The sequence below is a fragment of the Diprion similis genome, chromosome 2, assembly GCF_021155765.1.
Source record: "Diprion similis isolate iyDipSimi1 chromosome 2, iyDipSimi1.1, whole genome shotgun sequence".
Lineage (NCBI taxonomy): Eukaryota > Metazoa > Arthropoda > Insecta > Hymenoptera > Diprionidae > Diprion > Diprion similis.
The window spans coordinates 8,464,055-8,474,619 of NC_060106.1; the positions used below are offsets into that span (position 1 = coordinate 8,464,055).

General features: G+C 38.9%; 1 protein-coding gene across 2 annotated transcripts in view; it reads right to left on the reverse strand.

Annotated features, from left to right (window-relative positions):
* LOC124416354 (bifunctional heparan sulfate N-deacetylase/N-sulfotransferase) overlaps positions 1 to 9,954 on the reverse strand; it is a 58,733-nt gene extending 48,779 nt beyond the window's left edge. For both annotated transcript variants that reach the window (XR_006930761.1, XM_046897320.1), the window contains exon 1: positions 8,793 to 9,954. Coding sequence is in view for 1 of the 2 variants with exons in the window: in XM_046897320.1 (XP_046753276.1) it covers positions 8,793 to 8,962 (170 nt within the window). In the remaining variant the exon portion in view is untranslated. The remainder of the gene's footprint in view (positions 1 to 8,792) is intronic.
* Between the last annotated feature and the right edge of the window lie 611 nt (positions 9,955 to 10,565).

Sequence of the window (10,565 nt, forward strand, 5' to 3'; positions counted from 1 at the left end):
CCCGACGGTAGTAGAGTTCACGATAAAATATTACAGCAAGAGCCTTTAGCGTGTTAACCAAAATACTGCAATACTTACATCATTGAATATCATAAAACAACTTTTATACACGCGTGCCTACGTCATGCGAAAAGCTTTCCCGCGTCGTTTCTCCGCGAATAAACGTCAGCTAAAGTAGCGCAAGCTTTTCCCCTTTGGACGATGAACGCCAACGCCATTGAAAATCGATCCGAATAAAAATTTTCCTTGCACACATTCCTTTCAATTAACCTACTTCTTCATTTTTTGTAGGTATTCATTTATTTCAATTTAGCTTCTCATTCTGTTTGCGCGCATGAAAATTCATCCGTTGCTGTAATATGAAAGATATTCAGTTCTGTTCTCGAACAGAAATTAAAGATTGATTAATATAACCGTCTGCTTTAAAAAACCAATGCTTTGCTCGTGCAGATATAAAAAGAAACACGTACCGATTGCGAGTAACTTATCCGTACAATATAGCTAGCAATATTGGTATTCGAACGTAGATAAAATGTGTGCAATCAACTATTTATCTATCATGGGTGGAAAACAAGGTGATATGCCGTATCGTATGCGCCTTTGAAAAATAGCGTTATGCTAATATTTCATTCATAATGTCCTGATACTGGCAGATAAATTTACATAGAATAAAAATAAAAATAAAAATTTCCTACATTATTTAAACGGAAAATGGATAATTGCAAATAAGCACCTCTTAATATTAATATTAAGAGCTCAAACTTATCCAGAATTTTTTTTTTTTTCGTCATTTTGAACGATATTTTCACGGTGACTAACAAAAAAAAAATGACTATGACAAATCTATATTATTTGTAACATTCAATTTTATGCACGAAAGCGTAAAACTTGAAAAAATGACGAGGCTGAAGTTAGTAACGTTAACGTAACGGAACATCGAGTTCAAAATATGAGTACTTCTTTTGTTTATCATGGCTGTAGTAACGTTACTACCTTCAACCTTATCAAAAATGACGTTAGAGACGTAATGAAAATGGGGAAAGAGATCCGAGCTTTCGCTGTCGTAACTTGATTCTTTGGAAGTAGCCAGCTTATCGTGAGTTTCGATACTCGAGGTTGGGCTTCTCTGGCTATAACGCTATTACAGAATGTAGGTGCGTCCGTCCATGAATTACCCATCAACTGGTGCAGCCCTCCGGTTTGATATCCTGCTCCGCTTACGCCACATTGAGCTTTCAGCTCAAGAGCCTAATCAGCTTCTGCCTAGGTTAGGCGGTTCGGTTTAAGAGCTACAACGTCCTATAGCGCCAGTCAGCTACGGAGAGGAGGAAGAAGCCTTCATTCCTAAGCTCCAAGACGCCGGCTTATCATCCCGAAACGTGTGTAATATGCACATTAACGTTATCCATTCCACAACGGAGCGAGGGCTTATTGTGTATAATATAAAACTAAATCTCGATATAATATTAAATTAATAATTAATTTTGAGAATTATAATATATATTAGACGACGATCGATAATAATTTGCACAGAATTTCAAAATTTGTTATTGATCTGACGATTTGTAAGAAAAATTATCGATTCATTAATTTTCAAACATTATTATACCTACATGAATAATTTCTATTTATTTGTTATTGCTGCGGTGTAATCTTTACATAAGATTAATGATTTCTTCGATATAATTTACTCATCGATAAGTTATTTCTCATTTGATATTCATGAGAGTCGAAGAATACTTTTCAATTATAATGAGAATGAAAAATTCATCTAATCGGTAAATTTTATGGGGGGAAGAAAAAAAACAGAAAAGAAAAAAACAAAGATAAATTCACATGCATTACACTTGTTCCCCTGCACAATATGATGTACACTGCTAAGAATTAATAGTCCTTCAGAACTTCACGCGTCGATATTGACGTAACCATTCAATCCTGTGTTTCTGCGTTATGGGTTACACCGCTGAATTGGGTCACCATGCGATTCCGAACAATATAAAAAAAAATAATAAAATAAAAAAAAAAAAACAGAGAAAGGTAGACAAAGAGAAATGTTGCAAGCATTGTGTTACAGCATTTTGTCATTGCTATCTTGTAATTTATAGACTGCTACGCTGTTGTATTTTCATGAAATTTTCTGGATGCGTTCAAAATTTTAACACACCGAAGGGCTAAAAATTTTACTATTCAAGAGCAAACACGTGTGTAAACGTAAAATGATGCAGAAAAAATGAGACAAAAAGAGAATAACGATGTAGCCTGCAGTTATCGGAAATTTTAAACGTGCAGTGCCGGACGACCTGCAGCTACTGTGTGTAGGTAATTGGTGTTTACATCGCGGGGGGAATTTTCCTATCTTCAACCACCCGAGGTCGACTCATACGGCGACATGCAAGGGCATAAAACTCTAATGTAAAAGTGTAATATCCTACAGTGGACTGTTTTAACTGCGGCGAAGTTATCTAATCGGTTTTTGAACACGAAATCTGGAACGTGTAAAATAAGTCCTAAGAGACTTTCAACCATTTTCTGTTATACTGAAGAAATTAACTTAAAACTATTCTTCGCAACGTGTACTCATGTAGATACCTTGACGTAAGCTCACACAGTAAGTTATGAATATCATTTTCGACATGTTGAACGAATGTTTAACCAATTAATTACAAATGAAGATCGTAACCTGTAACTGAAAGTCTAATCAAGTACAAATTACGAATTTAAATGAAATGTGTAAAAATCAAATTGAATTTTTATTCCGAATCAAAAAGAGAAGAGGTGGGCAAAAGGAGGCAAAAAATGATGTTTTCCAAAATGTTTTTCAAATAGTCAAAAATGACTTCTATTTAAACATTATTGAACATTATTTTGAATATTCAAAAATTGTCGGAAACTTCTTTGTTCCTGACATCTGAAAATCGTTATTATTTTCTTTGATTGAAATTAAAAAAAAAAAAGATTTAACGTATTTGAGTTCTCGAAAACTAAATATTTCCTTAAGCACGCCGTTTTGCCCCCCCCCCCCCCCCCCCCCACCGACCGCTATAAATGTATTTGATAAGTTTTTTTTTCTAATCAATTACGAATTAAGTATTATAACTGGTGGTTTAAATGTAATTCATTCTCACAATACTGATTATAGATACCTCGTTTGATAAATTTTTTCCCGAGGAAGGTGAACGATATATTATTGTACCAGCGGCACTTTTCAAAGACCATGTATACTTACACGCGAATACGTAAATTTGAATCCATATGGATATTGTTGCGCTGCGGATAGAGAGATACGCAAAGCCAGGATACAGGTATAACCGTTTGCAGATAGTGAAACGAGAGAAGGGTTCATCGGGGGCGAGTGGCGGTGACACGACGGTGTAAGGTCACAAATCACGCGACTAATCTGGCCTTGGCTTCGAATCAACTCGGGATGAACACCGTGCAAAGCCATGGCTGAAAGGCCAACGACTAATCATCCCAATATGGGACGCTGGCCCGAGAAATTACGATATATATATCCGACACTGGGGTCTTTAAATGTCGAATTTATAACCCATTTCACCATAAGAATTCAGCAGGAATAGTGTAACAGAGAAATTCGATGCTTCAGGATTTGAAAGATTTTTCGACGTTATCGTGATCTTTTATCGCTCATGTATTGAAAAATTTAGAAAATTCAAAAGCATTGCTAACACTACGTAGAGTTACATATATAATTAAGTCGTTACTATAATATTTGCATAGTTTCTTACGAGGTTGAGATTCAGAACGCTAATATGCAACGATGCACCTTCACCTTAGGAATGAACGTTATTCGTGACAACTTCGAGATTGTAAGAAATTTTATAAACCGCTCTGTTACTTCAAGGTCATTCTAACGTTGCGGATTGAAATTTATTATATTTATTTATTTGTTTGTTTGTTTATTTCGTTACGTTACGTTACGTTACCAACTTGAAAATTTCCCTGAGTGTATAGGCAAGAACATAGCAGCTGAATTCTCTAGCGTTCCCAGACTTCTCTTCCACTGTGTTTGAATTCTGAGACACTTTTAGTTTTTCTAGAATTCCGGTGTAATATGCATGGCCACCCTGATGTTGTGAATATACTACCAACGATGGGTGAAAGTAGGTCTCGCCCACTTTTAACGCTGACAGGATCAAGGGGAGCAGAGAAGAAGCTCGGCTGAGCTTGCAGGCGGTTTGATACAATTGTTCGAACTTTGACGCCTCGGTCCCTTCGCTTATCACACACTCGCTACGTGAGGCACGTACTTTCTGCTCCTTGGGGGCAAAAGAAGGGATTAACCAGGCGTAATATTCGCAGCTCTCGGCGTCACGTCAAGAAGCTCATCGTATCACGCGCGAAAGCGAGGGTCTTCGTAATATACCGGATGAGAAAAGGGAAAGGGTGGGTGGTGGTGGTTCGAGTAACCCTTGGAGGATTTTCCGAACCCAATATTCGACGGACAAAAAGAGCCCTTCGTCAATTTCTCCTACACGCAGAATCTGAGAAGGTTAATTTTTATCCGCAAAAGAATTTCCATGTGTATTATTATAACCAACGCTATGACATATTTGAAGAGCGAATACGTGACGATTGGTGACATTATTTTGTAAGGGTGTTTTGTTTCAGAAGTGGTAATTGTCAGAGAACCGTGATCAATGGATTTTATTGAAAAGCAAAGATTAGGACAAAGTGCTCTTGTGTGTAGTATAGAGTTTATTCGTATGCTTTTCAACTGTGAATCTGGTTTCCCATGGTGAGATACAACGATTTTGTCACACAAAATTCAGAATTTAAAAATGTTTATATCATGAAAGAAAGAAACTGTTTCTCTCTCAATATCGTTCATTGCAATAGAAAGAAGAATAGAAAAACAATTGAAAACGTGATTAAAAAACTAACATGTCGAAATATCCACTGAAGCCAAACAAGCCCAAAAACATCCAATTAGACTCGATCGTTTCAAGCTTTAAAGAAAATAAAAAAAAAATGAAATAAAAAAACTCGTTGCTTTTCCACCCTCCTGCCGCCGCTGACAAAGCAGTAGCATGTGGGTTCGGGGGTTCGTGGTATGAAATGGAAGTGGTACTTTTTCAGACGGCTGCATTAACGCGATTCGCATCGTATACGTGTTTGGGACAGGCACACGATGTGAAGATACGAGGCGCGGTGGTTATTTTTTTTTTTTCAAGGGAATAGAAAGACTGAAGTATGCGTGCAGAGAGAGGGTAAAAACAAAGGTATAAAAACGAACGATGTTTATCGAACATTCGATTTCCCTCTCTACGATCCTTTTCTGTCTTTGTATATACTTGAACGTGCAATCCATTCGGAAAATGATGAACCCTTTCAAACTCCTCATTCTGTCCATTCTATCCAACTCCTGTACTTGTATTTCCAGTATCTTTACTTAGCAGAACTCCCAACAAGTCTATGACCTACAGCAGAAGAGAAGTGACACTGAGAGAAGTCTGAACAGGGAGATATAGACAGCAAATTCCAGGATCTAGATTTCTTATCCAACTTCACAAACGACAAAGAAGTTCCGCGTCGGCCGAATTCAAGCTAAGATCGCGATAAGGAGTTCCGAATAAAACTGTAAATGAATAGGTACGTAGGTGCGCGAAGTGCATTAGAAGATGGTTAAAACCGAGGTTGAAACAATATCCGGTCGTTCAAACTTGACTTTGCTGCTGTCCAAAAGTTCAATCTCTCGAAAATTTTTGAACCCATTGCGTAGAGCACGACTTCAGCGATCAATTGTAACGAGTTCAAATGCTATGCCAGTATCACGGGCGAAAGTATATTTACTAAGCAATTACTTCAAAGGCAAGCACGAGGCAACTGAATGAAATTTTGCCACGGGAATCCGCGATCACGATGTCAAACTATCCTTGCCTTTTGAAGAGTTCAATAAACGCAAGTACGAATAACTCGATTTCAGATAAAGACAAGTGCTGTAATCAAGTTAATTATGATAACAACACAAAAGTGAATACCGTTTAGGTTAGACAAAATTGCAAATTCAGGGTGATTAGGTAGTAGTTCGAGAAAGTATACAGTTTACGGAGACAAATCTAAGGTTGAAATCTTATTTATGATGTCAGAAAAAAGCCAAGTATTTACCGATTTGAAAACTTTCGATTTAGTTAACTGATACAGCAAGGAATGACTTGAAGTACACAAAGAATGATGGTGAAAAGCTAAGATGCGGCTCGTCAGGAAGAGCATTTCACGACTCGACGGACTCCGGAGATTCAGGAGTTGATGCACTTCGGAAGACGTATCCCGGAGAAGCGTCTGCAGTATAGAAGGAGGCAGGCAAGCGACGTCGACGTCGACGCGACGACGACACAAGAGGGGATATTGAGTTAGCGGTGCAGAGTTGTAGCGGCAACGACAGCAGGAGAAGGTTTGAATTGGCAGTGATTGGCAGAGGGAGTAACAAACATCCGGAACGTCTGAATACCACGACAGGCATTTGAATTACTCCCTCAAAGCTCGGGAATGTCGAAGTCCCTCGACACTTGTCCGTCCTTGGCTAGCTGTTATCCCATGTGCACCCTGCTGAGCCACGAATCTCGTTGCTGTCGTTTTACCGCAAGAAGTTCCTCTTCGACTTCCAGTTGACTAGTTCAGTCACACGGAAACTGTGACTGATTTTGAACAAAACACTAGGACAAATGGTAGTAGTCACCGTTACATCGTACAAGGTACAGCTGAAGATATCTGCGTACCTACACCATAAGGCCGTGTACTTCGCAAAGTGAATTCCACTAGCCGTCCAACAGCTGAATAGGTATATATCATCAGCAAGTTTGTCAAGCACCTGGAATGCCCAACTTCAACCTCAAATACAAAATTCACTCCATTAAACTTCAATAATCAATTTACAAACTACTGCTGGACTCTGCCTTCTCCGTGTTATTCTCCCAAACTAACCACTTACACATGGAAAATTTTGGCTTACAATTAGTATAATTACAGACAGAAATACGATTGGAAGAAGGAGGTTTAAGAATAGGTCTTGCGCGTCAATATCGTCAAGAAATCGCTCACGCTATTTTTCACGCTTTCGACCACGAAAACGTTTTTATCTATCTCTGTCTCAGTCTGTCCTACAACTCCATTGCCTAATATTCAACGCACCAAAGTGACATTACGATCTGAATTACACGACGAATAAATTTCGCATTGATCATACCGAACGATTGTATGATAACATTGGTAATAGTGGAATATGGATGAAGCATGATTCGTCGATCATCCATAGCCATCGTTACACACACTCAACGCATAACGCGGTTCGCGAGCATAAATGCTGATAATCGCAACCTCAAGAGAGGCGATGCAAATGGTAATCCTCCTGATTAGCCGCCAGCACGCGGCATTTCATCGAAATGACGTCAAGTTTCGCTGACTCGTACTCTGATCCGAAACTTTAGCTCTCTAATCAGTACAGCTCTTGGATGTTGAGCCTCAGCATAGGATATAACTACGTATCATCAGCACCGGCTGGCTAATGCACTAAGGATACCTACACACGGATCCTCAACATACCTATATACGTATACCGCATGCAACGTGGCTGCGAAAGCATTGAGGTACCAGCGCGAGCACATTGACGGAAACTAACCAAGTCGGCACGTGAAAGGTGCGGAGGTAAGTACACGGGTGAATCGAATCCAAGGCTGAGTAAAGGAGTCGGATGGTTGGTCTTGCAAGGTAACGGGAGATAGAGAGTCCAGTCGTCTTCGAAGAGGAGGAAGAAGGGCGTAGTCGGTTATCCTCGCTCTCTGAGATTGGTCCATATTGGTAGGAGATGAAGCGGCGAAGTCCTATGTATATATTCGTCTTCTCTGTAATTAACTACTCGAGTCCGTCGGCAAGAGGTGGCGGCGGGTGGGCGAGAGGCGCCCTGGCATCCGGACAGCTCGACGGCGCCTAACCACTGCTGCAGGCTGCTGCTTCAGGGACGTGGCGGGAATTGGAATTGGAACTGTACGTTTCACAAATATATAGGTATAGGAGCATCAACACATGGAAAGATCGACGAAGCGAGTGTAAGCTATAAGCTTCATACGCTCGCAATCAGCCCGATAGCACACAGCCCAAGATCGTAGTCTAGTCAGTAGGTATAACGCATATATCCCCTGATTTAAATTAGATCGTCGAGGGTTATCCCAGCGTCTAGCTATACCGAGTACCTACTTGCAGACAGTTTGCTCAATCCGTTAAACAATTTTGTAGTTCAAGGGTTATCCGAACGCCAGTATATGTATATAACGAGGGAGATGGAGCGAAGAGTTGCGGCGCCCGACAATCTGCGTACTCATGACGACCCACGTCATTAGCATGATTAGATCCAAGAAATTGAACCGTGAAAAATTACTCAACTCGGGAATATCAATTGTAACGATAAATTTTCGTTGTGATCGAAAACTCGAATCTCGTCAATGAGAGCAGTTGATACGAGTCCAAGATAGATTAGATATTGATTTTATCACACCAGGACTTCGACTTTCGAGCATCCCGGAAATTAGATGTACGAATAGCGAGTTACACAACCAATCCGCAGTTGTCATTCAACATAAAATTGGTTACTCGCTCTGTTTCTTATTCGTCAAGGTTACAAGATTGTGCGGTTTTCGTCTTCGGATTTTTCAGAGTTCGAGACTGGTTGCTGATTAGTCAAACGTTAATATTCCTACTTTCAGACATATTTAAAACACGTTGATAAATGACAAATGCATGACGTATGTGTATATATAAAGGGTGTATAAAGGGCATACCTGGCAAATGGACTGCTGATGACATAGTAGGTGTAATAAAAGATGCTGAAGATGGAGACGAGGAGAAGTGCGGCGACGCATCGTTTCACGGTTGTTTGTTTAACAACGCAACGCGGTACCAAAGAGCCTAGCAATTGAATGCCGGCGTCTCCACCCGAGATTACAACCATCGCGAATTAACAATTTACTAATAAATTATTACACACTCGTTTCTTATAATTTGATATCATATACGCGAGCAGATTATTTATCTTCTCTTTCTCTTGTTAAATATATATTACACACATATTATACATACACGCTATATATTTACAAGCGCTAGATGCGACGATGGATAATTTAATTTTCATACATGCATACAATATGTTGCAACTGTGTTTATTTTTGTTTAAAAAATAATTTTCACGCGGTTTGATTTACTAAAGAGTGACTGAGCTGCCAAAGAAAAGAGAGTGTTTCAAGAGCCAACAACTAATGTTTTCTTCTTTTTCTCGTACACCAAATATTTAGACATATATCAATGTATTCATTTATTTATTTATTTATTTATTTATTTGTTTATTTATTTACTTTTTTTTTTGTTACTAAAATTTACGCACTGAACACTGGCGGACGTTACAGATATACAGATACCTTTTGATAGCGTAGACAACACTTTCTGGTATCCCACTGCACTGGAATTATTTAATGATACTTTGGCTTGATTCAATTTCATTGATTCTCAATTTTGGAATTAATTAATATATCGTTTTATACGAGTCCCGATTAAGCCTCGTGTTCAGTAAAACTGAACGATTTTTTTATTTATTTGAAAGAAGATTCTTTGCTTGTTTGGTTATTCACACTTTTTTTTAAATAATCTCACAATATTTGTCATCCCTCAAAAATATTAACAAAAAATTTCCCGAATATCGCTACGCCACGAACTGAATTTCCGTACAGTAACATATATATGATACAAGCTAATAAATTTGAACAAAATTCTACGCAGCTTGTTTCTCTTCAACCCGGCCCGCTTCTCTTTGATAAAGAATAGCAGATCAAAAGAAGTTAATAAACTGTGTCAAAACAGAAGAGAAACATTAAATTACGAGTATACGTAAATCGAAAACACAGACGAAAAATAAAGAATTTCGTATGATCGTTTCGTTAAAAGTGTAAAATAATGAAAGACAAAACGTTTGCATAAAACTTATTTAAATATAAAGTACAAAACTGCAATAAGACGACGGATGATCCCGACAAAACTGATAAACACCTTCAATTCATCGGTATAAAAATTGATCTAACTAGTTCCGATTAATTTTCCGGTACGTTACGAGCCAGAGTATCCTCGATATTTCTTCTCTACGATCGTATATCCGCGCTCCACAATGATAAAAATTTGTTTCAACCGCAGCACGTGAATTATAATAACTTTTACACTGATAAATCAGACCCGATAAAGAGTAAGGGAAGCTTACGATTTTTCGACAATAAAAACGAAGGGATTCCGTGATCCGTTTCGACTCTTTGTACTTCCTGTTCAACTCCGCCGCCCCGATCGCCATTTTGCAAAACGTAAAGGAGCGTGGCGTCGTCCATCGCGATCTTCTCGCGTATCGTTTAACCCATTTGTGCGAAAAACTCGTTTATCCCCAGTTCAGATCATCGAAGAATTTCGCATCCTGATCCAGGCCGCATCAGCAGCTCAACTTTCATGATTATCACTTCCAGGATCGAGGAACTCTTTTGGCAGGTGTGAGACACGTTATTGGCTGCACCGGAAGTCGG